The sequence below is a fragment of the Ursus americanus genome, chromosome 17 (assembly GCF_024610735.1).
Source record: "Ursus americanus isolate L20-20 chromosome 17, mUrsAme1.1.p, whole genome shotgun sequence".
Classification (NCBI taxonomy): domain Eukaryota; kingdom Metazoa; phylum Chordata; class Mammalia; order Carnivora; family Ursidae; genus Ursus; species Ursus americanus.
Window position 1 is genome coordinate 40,268,365 of NC_142143.1, and position 23,135 is coordinate 40,291,499.

Sequence of the window (23,135 nt, forward strand, 5' to 3'; positions counted from 1 at the left end):
TATAATATAAAACTAGAGACTGGTGAATGGTTTTACTTACTAATTCTGAATTGCTGTAAATGTACAAGTTCTGCTAGCAGTTCAACACTTAGATTCAATCATCTCTGACACAAGGTAGATTTCATATAATGAAAATACCTAAAATAATTAGTGCAGTATACTGAACTGATAAAAATAAAATGAACTTTGGGAAACAATGTTACAGGATTATTACTAATACACTGCAATACTTACTTATGTTACAAATTACTGATACATTGTTTATTGTGGTTGTAGCCCTGTAGGAACAACTAGACCCCCTCCTTTTAAAGGGAGAGAAAAGGAAAAATTAGCTGTTTTAGTAACTACATTTTGTATACTATTAAGCAACTCTTAAATATTACAGAAAAGTAATATATATGGAGACTGAAGTGCAGTACCTTATTTATAGTACCACTGAATTTAAAATAACCAAGTTTAAATGTACATAATTGTTAGTGCCTTGTCTATATTATGTCCAAAGAGAACAAAAGGCTGCTCCCTGCCCCAAACAACAAAACCTATGTAATGACCAGCTGTGATTAAACAGAAATCACGGACACCTTATAATGTTTCATTTCTGTTGAAGAGCTCACATGTTTGAAGGGAACACTATCCATTAAGGGACATTTATCAGTTTTCATATACCTAGAACAAGATGAGCATACATTTGACTTTTTTTAATCCCACTAAAATACTAAAACTAGCTATAATTTCGATGACGTTAATGTTTGTTTTTTTCCCCCCTGAAGATGTGGGACTGTTTTCTTGTGGTTAATTTGTTAAAATGTGGAATGTTCATCTTAAGTATGCATACTAAGAGAAATTACCAGTAGCCTGAATACTATAGCTAAGCATAAATATCTTTAGAATCTCCTTCTAAAAAAAAAGAATGTTTTTGAAAAGCCTAAATTAATAAGTTCCAAATCTTTTTCATAGAACTGGCTAGTTAACTGTGGGTTTACGTCATCATTTGTCTCTATCCCTGGTGGTGAGAAATGATTCCCCCTAACCATCTAAGGAAACAAGCATACACACACAGCTCTCATTTCCCTCTTCTCCTTCTAAAACATTAATCAGAGGGTCACATATATGTTATTAAAAATTAAGCTCAAAACACTTAAAATAATTCATTATTAGAAATTGACTCTGTCATAAGTCTCTTCTTTTTGAAAGTCATATTGGGCCAGTTAAATGCTCCAGTTGCACTCTCATTAACATTGAGGAAGCAGAAGAATATTCCAGCAAGTTCAAACTGGAGGTTTAGTTATCACAACACTGACTCCTAGTTGGCTGTGTGGGTTCAGTGGTTCTGCTCCTCTTCCTTTGGCAGAATTTGCTCCTGGATTCAGTCATTCATTCTTTGGCAACTTTTTAGCTGTTGCCATGAATATTTTCGTTTACATTCATTGATGTATTACTCCATGAGTAATAAATACACTGTTGTCAGCTACATAGGACTGTGCTTCCTGGAAATTGATAGCTCTTTCATTTGCAGAGTCAGCCTTGTTTCCTGATAAAGCTATTACATCATTAGGATCGGCTTGCCTTTTAAGTTCTTTAATCCGTTTTTTGGCTCTGGCAGAGGACTTGTCATTTGTGATATCATCTACAACCACGGCTGCTTTGGTCCTCTGTAGTACATTGGTGCTAGACTGTGGTATTGTTCTCGATTAGCTGCATCCTGTATTTCAAACTTTACTGTTGTGTCATCAAGAGACACAGTTTGGGAGGACGCCTGGGTGGCTTAGTTGGTTAAGTGTCTGCCTTCAGCTCAGGTCATGATCCCAGGGTCCTGGGATCGAGTCCTGCATCAGGCTCCCTGCTCAGTGGGGAGTCTGCTTCTCCCTCTGACCCTCCCCCCTCTCGTGCTCTCTCTCTCTCTCTCTCTCACACACACACACACTCTCTCTCCCTTTCTCCCTTTCTCCCTCCCTCCGTCTCGGAAATTAATTAATTTTATTTTTAAAGTGTGGTTGAGGGGCGCCTGGGCGCCTCAGTTAGTTGGGCACCTGACTCTTGATTTCAGCTCAGGTCATAATCCCAGGGTCATAACATCAAGGCCCATGTCACTCTGCGCTCAGTGGAGTCTGCTTGAGATTTTCTCCTCTCCCTTCCTCCCCCCCCGGCTCATTCTCTCTCTCTCTTTCAAATAAATATTTATTTTAAAAACTCTTTTAAAAAATGAAGTATGGTTGAACTGTCAACAAAGTAAGGGAATTGGTAGGTGGAGCAGAATTATCGAGAGTGGGAGTCCAGAGAGGTGATGAGTTCTGGAGCCAGCATTTGTCCTGACTAGCACTTGTTACTTTCTGAAGGTCTAAAGCTTGAGTTTAATGAGAAAAAGGGAGAGAATGCCTGTGGCCCATTCATGATAGAAATTTGGATTAGAGATCTCTCCATGTGAAATTAGGAGTCCTTCTTAGTTAAAAACAAAAACAAAAACAAAAACAAAACCCCTGAAAAACATAGCCATAGAGAAAGATGCTGGTGTTTTTGCCTATCTTGGTTGTGACTCCAGGTAGAATGGGGGAGAGAGGGACTCTTCTTTGAGAAGCACAAACATACACTCCTGTATGTTTGGGGCCAGAAGTCATCCTATCTCTGTGGCAAAAACAAAAACACGCCTCAGTTTAGTTTAAAATGTTCTTGGGTTATTAGTATTCCCAGGTGCCCGAAAGAATCGACACAGATACTTGTTAGAGTATCTCCTTCTAAACACATGCCTCCAAACATTTAAACACATGCCTCCAAAAATTATTGATTTTTAGTTATGAGCTCATACATAAACAATACAACAAGATAGCATTGTGATGTGGAAAAATCAGTAAACACATGAGGTAATAAGCCACCATCAGAGAGAATCTGCATAAACCACCATCCAGACCAGTGTCTGCACCAATTAGAATTATAAATGCCAGAATGTGATTTAATGGTTAAAGGCAGTATCGAAAGATAATGCTGGGAACCTTTCAGAAGGATGAAAGACAGGGCACCTGGGTGGCTCATTCAGTTAAGCATCTGACTCAATTTTGACTCAGGTCATGATCTCAGGCTTGTGAGATCGAGCCCCACACTGGGCTCCATGCTCAGCACAGAGTCCGCCTGGGAGTCTCTTTTCCTCTCCCTCTGCCCCTCCTCTTGTGTGCACATGCTCCTTCTCTCCCTCTCTCTCTCTCTCTCTCTTTCTCTCTCTCAATAAATAAAATCTTTTAAAAAAAAGGGATGAAAGGCAACAACCCTCTGATTAAGGATGCCTCAGAATTCCCAAGCAGGAAATCTAAATAATAGTTTTATTTATTTATTTATTTATTTATTTATTTATTTATTTATTTATTTAAGATTTAACTTATTTATTTGCGAGCGAGAGAGCATAGAGGGAGAGGGAGAGGGAGAAGCAGACTCCTCACTGAGCAGAGAGCCCAATGCAGGACTCAGTCCCAGGATCCTGAGATCATGACCTAAGCTGAAAGCAGACGCTTAACCAACTGAGCCACCAATGTGCCCTAAACAGTAATAGTTTTAATGCTGATTCTTGACAAGAAGGGGGGCTGAAAAGTTAAGAATTAAGTAAGCATTTAACTTAGTGTTAGAAAAGTGATAGAATAAATCCAAAGTAGATAGAAGGAAGGAAATAATAAAGCTAAGAGAACAGATGTAGGTTAGCACAAGAAAGACAAAGTTGGTTGTTTGAAAAGGCTAATAAAAATCATCAAAACTTGAGTGAGATTAAGGGAAATAAATATCATTTGGAATAAAAAGACATAACTAAAAATATAGGCAGATGTTTAAAAGACAGTATAAACAACTCTAGCCAATAAATTTGAAAAACTAGATGAACAAATTTTTAGAAAGATCATACTTCCCAGAATTTATTCAGTAATAGGAAATTCTAGTGATTTTTGTACTCTAATTAGTAATATAAATTATCTTTACAAAGACGTCATAGGCCAAGATAGATTTACATACAGGTTGTGAACATTTAGGGAAAAATATAACTCCATTCTCACCTTAGAACTGTATTTCATTAAGTCTAAAAAAGTACCCCTCCTCCTACTTTCACATCTCTGAAGTTGGGTTAGATCTTTTTTTTTTTTTTTTTTAAGAGAGGGAGGAAAAAGGTTGGGGGGGGGTAGGAGCAGAGGCAGAGGGACAGAGGGAGAGGAGAGAGACAGTCTTACGCAGGCTCCATGCTGGGGCAGGGGGCCTCGATTTCATGGTTTTGGCTCACGTCATGATCTTGTGGTTGTGGGATTGAGTCCTGAGTTGGGCTCTGTGCCCAGCCCAGAGTCAGCTTCAGATTCTCTCTCCCTCTCCCTCCCATTCTCTCTTTCTCTGTCTCTCAAATAAATAAATAAAATCTTAAAAAAAAAAAACAAACTATGATGTCATTTAACACACAGATTAAAGAAGAGAAACTATGTTATTACCCCATTAATAAAATGTATTTGAAAATTTTAACATCTGTTCATGATACAAAATTTTTTTAGCAAATTAGAAATAGAAGGGAACTCTTTCTTAACCTTATAAAGTTAGAATTGGGAACAAAGAAAGGGTGTGTATCATGTATACTTCATTTCAACATTGTACTTGGAATTTAGCTAGTGAATAAGGTAAAAAGAAATAAAAGTAAAGGAGCAAACGAATTTTATTTGTAGTTAGTATAATCGTTTACACAAGCTCTCCCAAATTCACAGATAAATTATTAAAGTTATTAAGAAATTACTGGATGCATGTTAACTGTGGTTGTGTGTACCCGTAACAAATGTTTAGAAGAATGCAGTTCAAAAAATACCACTTGAAGTAACAGAAAGTAAGGTACATAGCAATAAGTCTAAGAAATCTAACATAGTATCTTCAGGTAGCAAAGTATAACACTAAGATGGTGTATTCTCAATAAATGGAGAGACATACCATGTTTCCAGTAGGAAAATTCAATATTATTAGTATGTCAGTTCTCAAATTGATTTTATCTCTTCAAGGTGTTTTGAATCCATATCTCAACAGGGTTTTTTCATGGTACTGGATAAAATTATCCTTAACTGTCTAGGGAGAGCAAAGGGCAAAGAAGAGTCAAGACCCTGTCGAAGAAGCAGAGCCAGGTAAAGGTCATTAGAGTTCTACATGACATTGTGGCAAAAGCAAAACTATGGAAAAACAGTAAAAAGATCAGTGCTTTCCAGGAGTTAGCAGGGAGGCAACAGTGAATAAGCAGAGCACAGGTTTTTATGGCAGTGAAAATACTCAGTATGCTACTATAATGATAGATACATGTCGTTATGCATTTGTCCAAACCCATGGCATGTACAACATCAAAAAGTGAACCCTAAGATAAAGTATGGAATTTGAGTGATTATTATGTGTCAGTGTAGGTTCATCAGTTCGAACAAATGTACCACTCTGGTGAGGGGAATTGATAATAGGGGAGGCCATGCATATGTGGAGGCAGGGGGTATATGGGAGATCTCTCTACCTTCCTCTCAATTTTGCTGTGAACCTAAAACTGCTCTAAAAGATAAAATCTTGAAAAAAAGAAAAAAAAAAGAACACATAAGTGTACTGAAAGTGTACTCCTTGTCCAAACATCATGGTATGGGAGAGCAGAGAAGAAACTTCATCAGCATACTATCAAGACAAGCCAAAGTCAGAAAAAAAAATTGAGCAAAGTTCACCTGAACAGTTTGTCCTTGGTTTACAAAGAGATGGTACAGTGGTAGGGGACTTTCTCGTGATGACAGTTCTTTTATATTGAGTATCCTGTTACCTGTATCCCATGCATTCTTACTTTTGCTATCACTTTTTGGTAAAATATATGTTCTAGTACAGCCATTCTCAAGTGGGGTCATATGAGGGAAGTAAGGCCTATAGAAAATAATTTTGGTGAATATTTTCTCAGTTCTCCCAAGGATTATGGTACATGGGTAGAGCCATTATAGATGTATGGGAGAAAAGGTTAATTCATTTTGAAAAGTGGATGTTTCAATGCAGTAGGCCTAATGAATCCCAGGTGAAAAGGACTCTAGTTAATACTTTGAAAATATTCATGGAAAGTAAATTTTAGACCTTACATGTCTAAAAATATCTTTATTTTACCCTGATATGTAACTGATAGTTACATATGGTATGGTATGGAATTTTCAGTTGGAAGTCATTTTCCTTCCAGTTTTGAAAACATTGCATATATTTTGTCCTGATTCCAGAATTATTGGTGATGTCAATAGCTTATTTGATTCCTGATCTAGAGGAACTTGGTGTTGTGAATTATATGCAAAAGGATTCTTCAGTATAAATAGGGGTGGTTCTCAGTTTTTACCTTTCCTGGTTTGTGATTCAGTTCTCTGGGATCTGCAAGACAGTGACTACTTGTTAATCTCATGCTTTCCAAAGTCAGATATATGTTGTTATTGTATCCTGTCCTGGATCCATACTTGTGGAATACATACCCATATTTGTTTATATTTTTAAGAAATTACCCCTTTCTTTTAATTTTAGTTTTAGGAGAGAACACATGAGGTTAGTGTCTTCATTCTGACATTTTAACCTGAAACCCTTTTAGATTTTACATATATTATCCAATTTGATCCTAATAACAATCTGATAATATAGGTAATATTATTAGCATTTTATAGATGAGGAAACAGAGACCCACAGAAGTTAACATAATTGCTAAAATGCATTCAGCTGGGATTAGAACCCAGGCAGTTTAATTTCAAATCCTGCTTAACCATTAACACTAAATGCCCTGAGAGTCAAATACCATTGCATGAATTATAATTATTTCTCTCTTGTCTGTAATTAATGGTCATTTATATTTCATGACATGGAGAAAAGCAAAACAAAACAACCCAAATCCCTGTTGTAGTTGTACTACAAACTTATTTTTACCATTATTTGATTTTTTAAATGCCTTTGCCCAATAAAGAACATGTTACATAAAGGAAATTAAATTTGTTGTTAGTAAAGAGAAACAGAGTTAGGTTATATAGGATGCTATTGTATAGGAGTGGAGAACTAGCCTTGAATTGTATGCATAACAGTAGGAAGGAAACTGAGATCCTATAGTAAGATACCTGTAAAAATGAACCACTGTCACTTGAAATTTTAAAGGTTAGTTATAAAGAGATAGCATAGTGTATAAATATGGCTATTGTACTTTACTGTTAGATTTAATAATGTGAGATTATACCAGTAACTTAATTTTAACCTAGTTAAGAAAAATATTCCATTTGTTATTGTGATAATAAAGCTGCATTTTTCTTTAAATAGGAGCGTTTTAAGTGGAAGATCCTTATTGGTAGATGATATATTTTGAAAAGTTTAAATATAATGAACAGGAACTATAGCAGCTCATATCTGTTTCAAGAGAACATGTATTAGAGCACTCAGCATTATTATGGTGTCTTTTCAGTCTTCCCTCTGGATTGGTTTGCATTAACATTGTCTTAATGACTTCTATATCCTTGCTAGAGGTAAAACCTAAATATTTATTTTCCACTTTAGCTGTTAGAATCCATCAAAATTGTACTTGCAAAAATATCTTTCCTTATGAATTCTTAAACATGGCTGAGGCAAGCAGTGGATTAGATATAGATGTAGAGCTTCAGGAGAGATAAATAGTGTTATATTTCTATCCATTTATGAAGTAAGCAAAAACTGGAAAGAATCGGAAGAGGTGGGAAGTGTGGCAGATACTGCAAAAACATAACGGGTATGAGAAAAGGGTTGCATTTTATTTTACTTCATCCTGAATCTCTTAAGTATTGATCTTGCTTTGTTTTACTAAAGCAGCAATTCAGTTCAGGGCATTGCTGGTTTGATGAAGAGGCAAAACATTAGCGGAATAGCCTTTCTTGTTTATCAGTTGATTAAAAAAAAAAACCAACAACAACCACCCACTAGCAAGGCTTAATGCCTTTTCTGTTTATTGCTGATTTGACAGTCTCTGGTCCTTCTCCTTTGCTGTTAAATGTGTGTGTCCTTTGTTTGTGCTGGTGGGTTTCGCTACATTTGGATGTGAGAGAAAAGCCTCTCATTGCTATACTGATCTAATTAGCCTTCTGGGCAAGCATATACGTTAAATAGACCTCCTAAGCCATGAAAGAAGAGAGCTCACAACAACGTAGATTTTCTTCTTGTACTGTGGTTTCGCCTGTTTTATTTCCTCCACGAATTGATGGCCGAAAGCTTGTCCGGAATGCTTCATTTGGAGGATACAATGAACTTTCTCCTTCGTTGTCAGGTTTGTTTGTTTAATCTTGCATTCTTTTCTTAATTTCTTGCAGGCTTTTCATTAAACTAGATATTCCAACATCTTAAAACTGCTTTTGTTTAAACAAAACAGTTTCTATAGTGAAATGTTCAGTTTTAGTGACTGCTGCTTTTTATGGCTTGGCTTTTCCATGTTTTCTCTTAAAATCTCTTAAGCCCAAACTTGAGAACTAGTGATTCAGTGAATTACAAATCTTGCATTGCTGATAGCATGAATTTTTGCTTTAATCATAGAAATAAATATTATGACTCTCTGATAAAATTAAAACCTTTTCTGGACTTGAGATAAATGTAAAATTCTATAAATAAGCAAATCAATTCGGTTTTTGCAAATGGAATCCGGATATTTAATATTGATACTTGTTTGGCTGTTTTCTGCCGAACAGTAACTATGTTAAAATTGATGTTTAGTTTAAGCTTTAGTAGTTCAGGTCCTGACTAAAGTGAAGTTTTCTGTCCAAGTATAATTTTTGAAATAGCCTTCTTGTTGTTAGATGTGTCTTTGTATAATTAGTTTGTGCTAAGAAATTGTTATTTTTAAGATAACATCTTTAAAATGAAATTAAGCATTTGACAGCTATGATTTAGACATTAATAGTTAATGAAATAGTTAATAGAAGTATATCTTAAATTTAATTGTATGAAAAAGATTTATTAGAGCAAATATTTGGATATATATTTTAAAATATTTTAAAATCTGTTTTCCATTCAAAATTTTAAATTGCAACATAATTTGGTCTACTCTTTTGAGGTTATATTTCTTCTTTTAAAATGAAAGTATTCTTTTAATACTCATGGCAAAGAAATCACTGAAACTGGTGCTTGCTTTAACCATCTATAGATTTTTCTGACACTTACATTTTGTTAAATTTGAATTATGTTTTCTGCTTTCACACTAACATTTATTCTTGGCTTTTTGTGAATATTCATGCTGATAGGTGGTATATGCATTATTTTGAGATAGTGAAACACCTTATAGAAGGTGCTACCTGAACAATTAAATAAATTATCATAAATTCACTGATTACATTTTCTTTTCTGATAGTGTTTCAAAAAAGAATCGGATACCATAGTCCTGAACTGTTGCCTAAGTAGCACAAGCTATAAACAGCATTCATAATCTGTATTTCATCTTCTCAGTATAGCATGGTTACCGTCATGCTTCTTATGTTCTCAAAATGGTGTACATTTTAGTTTTTGGCTTTGTTCAGAAGTAGCTTTGAAAATACAACATACTGAAATTTTTTAAAGTTGTTAAATACTCTGTTTGCTTTTACAGTGTGACTTAGTTTATTTCTGTGTCTCTGTATTTCATTTTTTAAGCTAGCAAGCTTGATAGCAAGTGTTTGCTGACTTTCATATAGTGAATCTACTTAATATTAAAGAATAATCATGTGACTGTACCAAACAGAAAACTTCACTTTTTAGAAGTTTGGTATTTACTTAATTAGGTAACTAAAGGCAGAATTGTCAGTTTATCTTGTCAAAGAATATATTGAAGGTTACCCTGGATTGATTTATTTGAATGGAAAAGTAAATGGTTGGCTTTGTTTTCTAATTCTTGAAATAAAATCATATTCATAGGGATGCTTCCATATTCCCCTTTTTACAACCAACAGTTGTACTGCAAACAGCCATGAAAGAAAGCTCTTTAAAATATGTTGCATTTTGTCAGGTAAGAAATAGAATGAAATTAGGTACTTGAAAGAAGTGGCTTTTATGTTGTTGTTTTTCCAGTTAAAAAATAAAACATATATTTCTTCTGGGACCTTCCATTGTACTGAAAAAATTTTTTAGATACATTTGTTTTTACTTGACATTATTAGAGGAGAGGTTCTACATTAGTGATATTGAGAGATCATTTTGCCTTACTACTTTGAACATTACTTTCTTTTCATTTTAGTTTCCTTAGAAAAAAATTACTTTTTGTCACTTCTACCTTAAGAAATATACTGGTATGGCCTTTTTCTTTATGATGAGCTATAATGTTGAAATGATACCACCTGCCCATGTATTTTCCAGTAACACCATAGTGCATTTTTTTTTTTAAGTTCATGTCTGCTTATCTGTTTCTTACCCCAACCTCAGGTATAACTTCTAGATAGGCTTATTGGACCAATCTCTAGAATAGTACCAGAAAATTGGAGTAAATAAAATTTGAGCAAATAAATCACTTATGGACAAACTGTGTGAGCTTTAGTGCACAAATAGGTTTCTTTTTAGTATAGTTTGACTTCTCAGAGGTTTTTTTTTCTTTAGTCCAATTTCTTGATTCTTGGCTGTGTTCAGTATAGTTAATATTAATATAGCTATATTTTATAAATACCTGTTAAATCTGCATTTGTAGATAATGTATGTATAATCTCATTTTAGCAAGACTGAAGCAGCATAAAGCTTGTTTATTATATCTAAACATCGTTGGACCAAATTTATTATGGAAGTACGTGAAAAAGATACTTTGTCAATGATGATAGCACTTGTATTCTGTTAACAAATTAGAAGTTAGGGACACGATGTTATTTGGGGATAATATTCCATTGGGTTAGTAGGAGGAAGTAAACTCTGTGTATTACTACACTACTTAAAAATATTTTTATGACCACAGATTTAGGAAAGACTTTCTTAAGACCAAAAAGCACTAACCATTAAAGAATGAGATGGCTAAATTCGACTACCTTAAAATTAAGAGTGGTTTATTTAAAAAATGCAGGTATAAAAAGACAAGAATAGGGAGTTATTTGTAACATACAGCTTGCAAAGGACCAGTATCTGGAATACATCAAGAATTCCTATATAAATCAATAAGAAAAAGATAGACTAGATATAGATATAGATTTTAAATGCACAAAGGATTGGGGCACTTGGGTGGCTCAGTTAGTGAAGTATCTGACTGTTGGTTTTGGCTCAGGTCATGACATCATGGGTCGTGGAGATTGAGCCCCTTCTCAGGCTCTACACTCGGTGGTGAGCCGCTTGAAGATTCTCTCCCTCTGCCCCTCCCTCTGGGTGCACAAGCATATGCATATGTGCACTCTCTCAAATAAATAGATCTTTAGGAAAAAAAAAAGGCACAAAGGATCTGAGGAGGTCCTTCACAAACAGAAAGTTAAAATGGCTAATTAACATGAGAAAGTGCTCAAACATCGTTAATAGTCAGGACCACACAAACTAGAACCTCATTATACCATTGATATACACACCCCACAGATTAGCAAAAATATTAAAAATTTGTCAATATTGATGTTACCATGGATATGGAGAAAGGAGAACTCTTACACACTATTAGTAGAAAAATAAACAATTTGGTATCCTTAAAGTTGAAGATACACATATACTGTAACCCAGAAATTCTTCTAGAATTTAGAGAAACTCACAGGTGTGTGCATATAATGTGTGTGTGTGTGTGTGTGTGTGTGTGTGTGTGTGTGTGTGTAGGATACACTTTCAAGAATATTTGTGGCACCATTGTTCATAAGAGGGATAAATTAGGAACAACCCAAATGTTTATCTACAGTAAATGAATAAATAGTGGTATAGTCATGCAATGAGATTCTAATCCCCAATGAAAATGAATGAAATTCCTGCTTGACAGGCTGGTAAAGAATGTTTACAAAAGTCAAGATAGTTGCCTTTGAGGAGAAGATTAGATTGTGATCAAGAATGGTGCTAGGAAGTGGGGAGGATCTTATGGGATTTTGACATTTCTTTGTTTTTTTATTTGGGTGGTGGTTATGCCAGTATTCACTGTATACGTTAAATTATACATTTGTATTTTATGCATTTTCTGAAGCTGTTCTTTATTTTACATATTTAATAAAATAATTACAAATAACAGTGGAGTCCAGTTTTGTTAATTTTTGGCTCAAATTATGAAATTTTTATGTTTGAAAGGGTGAATAAGGATTAGAGCTTTCTTTTCAGGAATTCACAGTCAATTAAGAAATATGAACATGAAAACAAATAATTGAAGTATATTGTGATAAATAGGGTAGTACAAATATCTATGAAATACTATATATATCAGAGAAGGAGAGAGCTAACTATGCCTACACGATCAGGGCAAGACCACCCAGAAGAGGTGGCCTTGGGTCTTAAAAGGCACCTAGCATTCTAAAAATAGCATGAATTTTAAAGTTAGACCTAAATTTGAATCAGTTCTGAGACTTTTACTTACTGACATTAGTCAAGTTAATTTCTGTGAACCTTGGTTTTTTCAATTATATAAATTATAGTTAATACTTGTGGCTTTTGTGTGGTGTTATTTTAAAGATTATTATTAAGTAAAGCGTCTAACATAGTGTCATAATCACAAGTGTTCTTACAAATGGATATTGGTTCCTTTATTGTTTTCATTAATATTATTATGTTAATTGTTATTGATAAATTAATCAGAATTAGCCAGGTGCAAAATAAGTGAAAGGATGGGTGTCAAAGGATGTTCCAAGTGAGGAAGGATGTCAAAGCAGGAGAGGTCTAATAAAGTGAAAGAATAGAGAAGTCTATCTGAGTTTTTATTTTTTTATTGAGGCATAACTTACATATAGTTAAATGCACAACTTTTTGAATTTTAAGTTATATATAGACCATGTAACCACTTCCCAAATCCACAGAAGACTGCCTCTTGCCCCTCCCAGTCAATTCCTTCTACAACAAAGGTAAACCATCATATCAACCTCTAACCTTATAGATTAGGTTTTCCAGTTCCTGAACTGTATATAAATGAAGTCATACAGTATGTGCTTTTTTTTTTTTTAATGGAAAGACATGGCTTTTTTCACTCAATATTGTGTCTGTTGTTTTCTGTAGTAGTTATTGGTTCTTTTAATTACTACTACATTGCTGTATAACATTCCATTGTGCAAATATGTTCATTCATTCAACTCTTAATAACCATTTGAGTTGGCTTCAGACTTTGGCTATTATGAATAAAGCACCTATGAACATTTTTGTATCTTACTTTGATGGACATACACAACCATTTCTGTCGGGTATATCTAGGATTAAATTGTTTATTGTTAGAATACCCATAAATTCCGCTTTAGTACATACTTTCAAATGGTTTTCCAATGTGGTTATACCCCATTATACTCTCCACCAGTAGTGAATAGAGTTCCAGTTGCTGCACATTCTCATCTATACTTGGAAGGTAGTATCCCTTTAATTTTAGGCATTTTGATGGTGATATAGGTTTCTGTATCATTGAGGCAGAGGGGGGGATAGTAGGAAGACAATTTACTACCTAGAATCACTAACAAGCAAACTTGGTAAAAAGTCATGATCTGACACTGCTCTGCATTATTAATAGTCAAAAATGTGTTATAGGCTTCAGATTTTTGTCTATAAATACCACTTTAAAAAAATATAGGAGTAATTTTAAAGTAATTTTGAATCCCCACACATGGTAGAAAATAATAATTCATTAATATTAAGAATTACTTTTATAGGGGCGCCTGGGTGGCTCAGTTGGTTAAGCATCTGCCTTCAGCTCAGGTCATGATCCCAGAGTTCTGGGATCAAGCCCCAAATCAGTCTCCCTGCTTGGTAGGGAGCCTGCTTCTCCTTCTTCTCTGCCACTCCCCCTGCTTGTGCTTACTCGCTCGCTCTCTGTCAAATAAATAAATAAAATCTTTAAAGAATATATATATATATCTCTCCCTCACCATCTGCACCCCATCCCCCATGTTCAGGCTCTCTCTCTCTCTAAAATAAATATATCTTAAAAAAGAATTACTTAATTATAAAATGTTACTACTCTGAATAAATATTTTAGAATTTTTTTAACTGAATTAAGTAACTTTGGTTTGCTTTATACTAAAGTCTAAAATTGTCTAAAATTTTGGTAGGTTATTTAAAATTTAATGTTGCATTTATGAAATAGTTTTGTTTCCCCCTAGTATTGGGATTGAGTGATCCTCCTTACCAGAGTTGGGGGGTGGGGGGAGATACCTTCTTCATATAACAGAAAACAATTCAATAAAATCTCTGGATTAGGAAATTGGAATGGATTTGTTTTTAGCTAATATAAGCCAAACAGAAAAATGGTATAATTAATATGTTAGAAGTGGTTTTTAAATGCTTTAGGCACTGGTGCTACTGATGATTTTTTAAGTGCTGCTTAATGAATAATCATGTATATATTTTTAATATAGGCTTTTATTGGACTTAGAACAAATAATTATAGGGAAGAGTTCATAATACTTGCCCTCAGAAGTAGAAGGAACATCTTTAAATTGAGTACTGCTCCTTTTATACATGCACACAAATTTCAGTATTAACATTTCTCTAATTGTACTCCTAATTAACAGTCTGTTAATTGCTTTTGACATAGTGTTAATGTTAATGTGTTACATGATTGCAGGGATCTATGCATGTTCATCCCAGTGCATTCATGTATTTTAGATGCATCGTTTTAGAATTTGTATACAATAGTGCCATGATCATCTTAAGAGTCAACATGAATGGAATGTATACTATGTGGAAAATACTACGCTAGATGCTTTCTAATGGATCCTCTTTTAATTCTCACAGTGCACATTGTTAGGTTTTTTTTTAAGTCTGTCCCTCAGTCTAGATTTATTTTCTCTAGTCTTTTATCACCAATTCTAGAATTGTTTCCGATTTGGCAAGAGGTGTTAAAAGTATGCTGGGGGGCGCCTGGGTGGCATAGCGGTTAAGCGTCTGCCTTCGGCTCAGGGCGTGATCCCTGTGTTATGGGATCGAGCCCCACATCAGGCTCCTCCGCTGTGAGCCTGCTTCTTCCTCTCCCACTTCCCCTGCTTGTGTTCCCTCTCTCGCTGGCTGTCTCTCTCTCTGTCAAATAAATAAATAAAATCTTTAAAAAAAAAAAAGTATGCTGGGTTGGTTCTTTCAGTTGGAATTCTTCATTAGAAAAGAGCTCACTAGAGGGGCACCAACCAACCCTTGGTTTCAGCTCAGGTCTTGATCTCAGGGTCCTGAGATTGAACCCCGACCACGTCGGGCACTGCACTTGGGGAAGTCTGCTTCTCTTTCTCTCTCTCTCTCTCTCTCTCTCTCAAAATAAATAAATAAATCTTAAAAAAAAAAAAAAGAAAAAAGAAAAGGAGGTCACTAGAATAAAAGCTCCAGGAAGCCTGAGTTCATGCAAAGTGCTCTAAGGGCACAGAAAAGAGGTATTTAGCTTGATGTTGATGGGTACAGGAAAAGACTTCATTGCTTGTGTAAGCCTTAATCTGTTCTAAAGGGTTATTGTATTACGTATTGATCCCTTAGAAATCTTTTAAACTATAATAGTGTAACACTGTATGTTTAGTCTAGGCTTTTTGTACCAGTATACATCAAATATAACGTATATTTGAAATTGGATGACTTACATGCATTTGCTTCTTCATGTCTGTATACTATATAGTAATACTGAAATAATAACAATGTTTTTTAAAGGTTTTGAAAGAGGAAAGGAAGACATTTCTCAAAATAAAGATGAATCTTCACTTTCTATGTCAAAGAGCAAGGTAAGCAAGTGTTGTCCCCACATACATGACTATGGCATTTTTCTAATATCTAAGAAGAAGAACTAACAAAATTCTGTCAGATTTTTATGGGATGTTTTTATGTTGGTATATCTAAATCATGCAGTATATATGAAAAAAGAAAAGTTCCCTGGGTTATGTCAGTCCTGTTGGTTACTTGGAAATACAGCCTATTGGTAACCAGTGTGTTCTCTCCAGAATGACATTGTTTCTGATATGTCTGCTATTGTAGTACTTCTCAGACTAAGAGTTCCATTCAGAGAAGTCCTCAGGATTTATTGTTTGTTTGTTTTTAAGTCTTAAGAGTTTTGAGTTTATTTGAATGACAATCAAAATACATATATTTTACTGTTAAAGGCCAAAGGTCTCTTGCAGTAATAGCCTGCAATTGAAAGACATGTTCTTAGAATAAGATACAGTTTCCTAAATTAGTAATTCTCAAATTGGAATACTTGTACATATTTTTACTGTTGAGAACTTTTTAAGAGTATATATTCAAATGTAAGAAACATGTAATACATTGGTTTTCCTATGGGTTTATAATTCACTAGATTTGCTATAATTTGTTAAGGATTTGACTTCTGACTGTTCTTTCAGGTCAGGTTCAATAGAAGAAGCTTTTTGTGGAATCAAACTTCAGTGACTGTCAGAAAATCTGTTTCTTAAGCTAGTAAATTCTCTGCTGTTCTCAGCTACTGAGAGCTACTACCCATTATTTTTTCTGCCACAGCTACTAGTCTCTAGCTGTCCTTATGGTAGCAGTTGTGGCATTCCACTGTGGGAAAGAAACCATTATGCGATGAAACACCTCTTTCTTAGCAAAATAGAAGTTGGGCATATGTGTGATGAACAGAACATGAAAAAACCCTACATTTTTGTTTCCATTCATGGCAATGGTTGAGAAGAGTCCATGATTTTTTTTAATGTATAATTTTACCAAATTTTATCCACACTTTTCGAGTATTCATTACTTAAATATCTATCATATGTGTAAAAGTACTTAGGATAGTTTAATAGTACCTTGTGTGTATGTATGTATATATACATGTGTGTGTGTGTATGTATGTATATATACATGTGTGTGTATGTGTGTATATATATATGTGTATATATATATATAACATACAAGTAAGAAATTCCTTGATCATTTTATGAGATGTGTAATTAAAGAGAAAATCATTTATCTTGAGTCTTTAATAGCTAGAAATATAATGAAATTTATAGAACTTTTAAAAACCCATTTTCAAGCAGTTAATACCAGAATTGGTGAACATGTGGTAGTACAGTATTCCTACTCAGAAGTCCAAATACTTAACCCACACACTTATATATCACAGCCACCTATAAGTAGTCTCTAAATTGGAGGGAGGGGAAGTGGGAGAGCAGGGAGCCTGAAAAGAAATTTTACATACCTTAATGAAACAGGGTGGATTGATGAAAAGAAAAATATAGGCTTTAGAACTGTGCCTTTAATAGCACCAATTTTATTTGACTCTTTAAATTTAAATTAACTAAAATCAAATGAAATTAGAAGTTTAGTTCCTCGGGGCGCCTGGGTGGCACAGTCATTGAGGCGTCTGCCTTCGGCTCAGGGCATGATCCCGGCGTTCTGGGATCGAGCCCCACATCAGGCTCCTCCTCTGGGAGCCTGCTTCTTCCTCTCCCACTCCCCCTGCTTGTGTTCCCTCTCTCACTGGCTGTCTCTATCTCTGTCAAATAAATAAATAAAATCTTTTAAAAAAAAAATGTTTAGTTCCTCAGTTATACTAGCCATATCTCAAGTACTCAGTAGCCACATATGGCATTTTTGTCATTCAGAAAGTTCTTCTGGACAGCACTGCTTTAAAGTAAAAAAAAAAAGCAAGTTTGAATCTTGATTCATATACATTACCTTTGACTTCTTAGATACTAATTACAGTGATATTAATAGCTGTTTTGTATTAAGAGCTTACTATGTGTCGCCTTAACTCTCCTAACAATACTAGAAGGTGGTAGGTATTATTGGCTCCATTTTCTAAGTGAACAAACTGAAGCTTAGAGAAATTAAATCAGGGTCAGAGTGGTAAAGCTGGGATTCAGAATGGCTTCAGTTTTCTTATCTGTACAAAGGAGATAAGATCCACATCCCAGATTGTGATACTCCGAGTACCTAACAGAGTAGTAGGTATTTGAGAATTCATCTTCTTTCTTTGAATAAGAATTACGGTGAGGAAACCTGGCTGGCTCAGTTGGTCGAGCATGTGACTCTTAATCGTGGGGTCATGAGTTCAGGCCCTACATTGGATACAGTGCTTATTTTAAAAAGGGGGGGGGGGGCGGGGATTACAGTGAATGAGTGGGATTCTTAACATGGTAACTAGTGTAAGTAAAATTGTACTTAAATACTGATATTTTCCAACAGTTGAAACCTATTGATTTTATCTTAACTTAGATTTAATCCTTGTTTATTCTGTTAGCTTAAGAGATGCATAGTCACGTTTATCTTTAAATATTTTAACACATAACCCACTCTTGTTTTTCACAACAATCCTAAAATTTATACATTTATCATTAAACCACATTCTCATGGAATTCTTAACATTTTAACCCTATTTACGTAACTTCAGGAAATGTTTTGTTATTCCTTCTGTAATCAGCGTGCATAACTGAGACCATCATAATTTTAACTTTATATTTTTCTGAATTTGATGCAAAAAGTATTAATACTGCCATTTTGGTCATAGGATTTGGGATTATTTCTTAAAATACATGATTAAGACCAGTAAGCACAATGGAATATACTCCCCCCCATTTTTAAAAAATAAAGGCAGTTTCTATTTCTCATGCATCCTATAAATGAGTGAATTGGAAAAGTCAGTTAATCAGATCCATCCCATCTTGCTGTTAGCATTTTAAATGAATTTTTAGTAGTCCATCCCAACAAAAGGAATTACCAGCATGGGTACTGTGTCTAGTGGGATAAAAGTAATCCTATATTACAAGGATGGTGGTTTTTGAGCCCAGATCTATTTATTGACTTGATTCTCCAGCTGTACGCAAATCTGCTTTTCTATAGGGATGCTAAATGTCTATCGCTTGCAGTAAAAAACATATTTACCTGGACATTTAAAAAACCCTTCCAAATCAGGATATCTGATCTAGTCATATTAACATTATTATTATTATTATTTTCCCTTATATCTGTAGTATTTTATAGTTTCCAAACCAAGAGGAAAGTATTCTTATATGTTAATGTTCCATTTATTTAAAGGTCAGATTTTTGACAGCATAGTCACAAACCTGATAGTCACAAACCTGAAACACAATATATACCAAGTAGTATGTTAAACACATCATGCACACTACCTCAACCCTACAAATTAATAGGAGTAACCTCATTTTACAAACAAAGAAACTAAGACTGAAAGAGATTGAATGACCTTCGAAGTCATACAGCCCATAAGAGGACAGTAGTTACAGGGGAGGAGATGAAAAGAAGGAAGGAAAAAGAAAACATAACATACTGAGCGTTCTAAGGCCATTTAATGAAGAAACAAACAGTACTATACATTAAACCCTGTGGTCATCATTAAGATAGTGTTCAGTAAGGTTATAAAAGAAGGACAAGTTAGTTTAGTAAAATATTTCCAACAAAAATAGTTTGAGTTTTGGTGTTTAAAAGGAAACCTGTAGATTCAGAAAACTTAGGTGTAGTGTATTGAAAAAGCTTGTAGAACTTGGGCAGTGGATTCCCCACCCCCACCCCGCCCCGCCCCAAACTGGCTATACACAATGGCAAAGATTCCTTGAAATGTGTGTTCTCTAAAATTTACCAAGCTCAAGTGACCCTCTTCTGCCCTGCCGGTGCCTTATATACTAGAATCTTTTAGGAATCACCGAGCCAGATCTTGTCAGGGAAACATATTTCCTGTTGATAAATCTTAAATTTGAGTCTGGCTAAAATTGTGTGAATAGTTTTAGAAGGTGAGAAATCATTACAGTGAAATGGCTAAGAGCATGAGACTGGGAATTAGGTAGACCAGGTTACAAATCCCAGCTCATCTACTTACTGGCTTTGTGACTTTGGGAAGTTATTTTTTCATTGGTTAGTCTTGGTTTTCTTAATAGCAAAAGGGAGATACTATTACTATCTCATAGGTTTGCTTGGAGGATTAAATGAGGTAGTGCACATTGAAGTGTTTAGAAAAGTACTTGGTAAAGAATAAGCAGCCATTAATTTCCATTAGCATTTATTCTTCATTTATTAGTGTCTAAGAAGTACATTATAATACACATTCTCCTATTAAGCTGTGAGAAATAGAAATCATCCTAGTCTTCTGACAATAGTTGTGCCATTTTTAGGTTTTCGGGGGCAAGGAGAACACAGAGACCATTTGGCTTGAGCAACTTTGTAAAATTGTTTTGGTTATCACGATCAGTGCCATTGCCATGAGAGTAAGTAGTATGATGTTTCAAGTTCAGTTCTTAAAGGAGTGACCTTAACAAAAATTTAATTGGGTTAATCCCCACCTTCTGCATTGAGCATAGTTTGTCGTTCCCTTCTATCTAGTGCAACCAGTTATTGTCATCATCACCATAATAACCCATATTTTTTACCAAGTAGCAGAGGTGTTTTTTCAGAGAGATAAAAGAAATGAGTTGGAAATGCTAGTTTAATTTTCATTTTATTAATTCATCAGATATTTAGTGAGCCCTTTCTTTTCCCCAGGTGATAGCTGGGTTTCATTGGTAAATAAGTATGGTCCCTGCCTTCATGGTTCTTCAAATTGAGTGAGGGAGTTTTGTTATCTGTAACAAACCCAAAGTTTTGTTATCTATAATCACACCTAGTGCTTTGCAGGTCTAGCCAGTCAACATTTGAAAGCCACCATTTGGATTAAACCCCATATACTTTCTTGGCACCAGGAGTCATGCTAAGAACTTTAAATACCTTCTCCTATGTCTAACAATAGATAAAACAATAGATAAAAATGAAAATCATAGGACACGGGACACTAAATGTGTTTAATTTTATTGTCCAAGATTTATAGAAGCAGTTTTCACATTTATGTTCTTTTACTCTGGTGAAAGCATGTAGTCTCTTCAAAAGAGTGCTGGATTAGGAGACCTAGATTCCAATCCCTGTGATATTATTGTTAGTTTAGAAAATCAACCTCCAGAGCCTCCCTGTCATGATTTGTAAAATGGAGATAAAACCACTTGTTATGTCTATTTTTAAGGTTCTTTTTTTTTTTTTTTTAAGATATATTTATTTGAGAGAGGGAGAGAGAGTGCGAGTGCACCTATGGGGAGGGGCAGAGGGAAAGAAATGAACTCCAGTAAGCACAGACCCCAATGTGGGGCTCAATCTCACACCCTGAGATCATAAGCTGAGCCAAAATCAAGAGTCAGATGCTTAACTGACTGAGCCACCCAGGCGCCTCTATTTGTCAAGGTTCTAATGAAGATCAAATAAAAATAAGTATAAGCAGAGTCCGGAAACCAGTTTAAGGCAATAATACTTTAGGGTCACTGGATAGATAGGAAGAAGTAGATGCTAGGAATATTGGTTTTTAAGCACTACAAATTAGATAGTATTTTAATACTAATTTCTGAAGATATACATATTTCTTTCTATTGGAGAAGTAGCAATAGGGCAATGTGTGCAGTAACTTGCTAGAATGCACATGGCTTTGTTGATTTAGAATATTTTAACTGTTAAAAATTACATTGCTTTGGATACTTTCAAGAATAAATCATTGCATGTGTTTCTTAGAAATATTCTGGAAAATAGAATGCAAACATTTACAAATGATCTTATTTAACCTCGCATTGTAGATTAATTTATTGATTAGGGTTTTTTTTTTTTTTAAGTTTGGTTTTGGTTTTTTTTTAGTAGTCTCTACATCCAACGTAAGGCTTGAAGTCATGACCCCAAGATCACGAATTGCATCTGAGCCAGCCAGATACCCCTGATTAGTGTTTATTTTGTGCTTTTGTGAGTTTAACATGGATTAGCTTTTAAACTAAAGGTATCTATATAGGGAAACCTGGCATTTGAAAATTTATTTTTGCCTAAATCACAGCAATAAATGGGAAGAATTCACAAACATAGCTTTAACATTAATTTTTATATGCTGTATGTGTAGAATAAGTGAAGATTTTAATTATTATTTCTCTTTTGTTCATTTCTATGTGATTTCAGTCTGAATCTAAACTTTACAATGGCTCGGAGAAAGATAGTTCTGCTTCAAGCAAGCTCACAAAAAAAGAATCTCTCAAGGTTAGTTTCCACAGTTATTTCATAAATAACATTATGCTTTGCATGTGCTTTTGTAAGTAGGCTAACAAGATAAATATGTGTCTCCTGAAGAAAAATAATATCCAGAAAGGCACACATAAAGAATGTTAATATTTGTATGGCACACTGGAGTCAAGAGGCTGCTTGGTGACTGTCCAGTGCTGTCTCAGGCCTCAACTGGCCATTCCTTTGCCTGAGGACTGGATAGTTCTGCACAGTTGTACCTAGTTAGGCACATCACTGTGTTGTAGAACGTGTAATGGGAAGCTCTGGTGCTTTTTGAAATTCAGGTTTACTAACTGCAGGGTCGTGGGGTGAATTTGGCCCACAGGTAGATATATTTGTTTGATTTATACAATGTTTTAAAAATTTGAGGTAACAAATACAAGTTCAGCTTTCCAACCTCTCTTTAAGAAATATGCACTTTGGGGGGCGCCTGGGTGGCACAGCGGTTAGGCGTCTGCCCTCGGTTCAGGGTGTGATCCCGGCATTATGGGATCAAGCCCCACATCAGGCTCCTCCGATATGAGCCTGCTTCTTCCTCTCCCACTCCCCCTGCTTGTGTTCCCTCTCTCGCTGGCTGTCCCTATCTCTGTCAAATAAATAAATAAAATCTTTTTTAAAAAAATGAAAAAAAAAAAAAGGAAATATGCACTTTGGGCTTGCCTTCCAGAATGGCCACAGATCCTGGATCTTAAGAAACACATGCTTTCTAATTGACTCTGATCCCTACATGGTCTATTTTACCCCTTTTTTCTTATATCTGATCCTGTATGCATTTGCATTTGCAATCCCATATTAAATCTACTGTTATTCAGATATGCATATTAATAGAGACCAAAAGTCTGAAGCTTTTTGGCTGTAGAATTATTTAAATTTTGTTAGGTGTATGTAGTCTTTTTGTCATTAAGTGCAACTAGGAAGGTTTTATAACTAAAAGAAATGTATCACTGGTAGACCACTCTTCTCCCATCCATATAATAACAACAAAATAATAACAAGACTATATTAATCCACTGCAGCCTTCCCAGATTATCTCATAGGTAACTTATGAAGGTAAA

The 23,135-nt window shown here is 34.9% G+C and overlaps 1 protein-coding gene, 1 non-coding gene and 1 pseudogene across 17 annotated transcripts in view; 2 read left to right on the forward strand and 1 right to left on the reverse strand.

Annotated features, from left to right (window-relative positions):
• Positions 1–23,135, forward strand: part of OSBPL8 (oxysterol binding protein like 8) — a 157,770-nt gene that overhangs the window by 92,243 nt on the left and 42,392 nt on the right. For 15 of the 16 annotated variants that reach the window (XM_045811149.2, XM_045811153.2, XM_045811154.2 and 12 more), the window contains 2 exons: positions 15,706–15,776; positions 21,979–22,056. In XM_045811149.2, the coding sequence (XP_045667105.2) occupies positions 15,706–15,776; positions 21,979–22,056 (149 nt within the window). Of the gene's footprint in view, positions 1–8,001; positions 8,258–15,705; positions 15,777–21,978; positions 22,057–23,135 lie in introns of those variants that run through there. The other variant, XM_045811163.2, reaches the window with a different exon arrangement.
• LOC123801219 (ras-related protein Rab-5A pseudogene) lies at positions 1,282–6,394 on the reverse strand (annotated as a pseudogene).
• On the forward strand, positions 16,517–16,649 carry LOC123801238 (small nucleolar RNA SNORA41). The gene has a single exon (XR_006782165.1). It is a non-coding gene; the product is annotated as a small nucleolar RNA SNORA41 (small nucleolar RNA).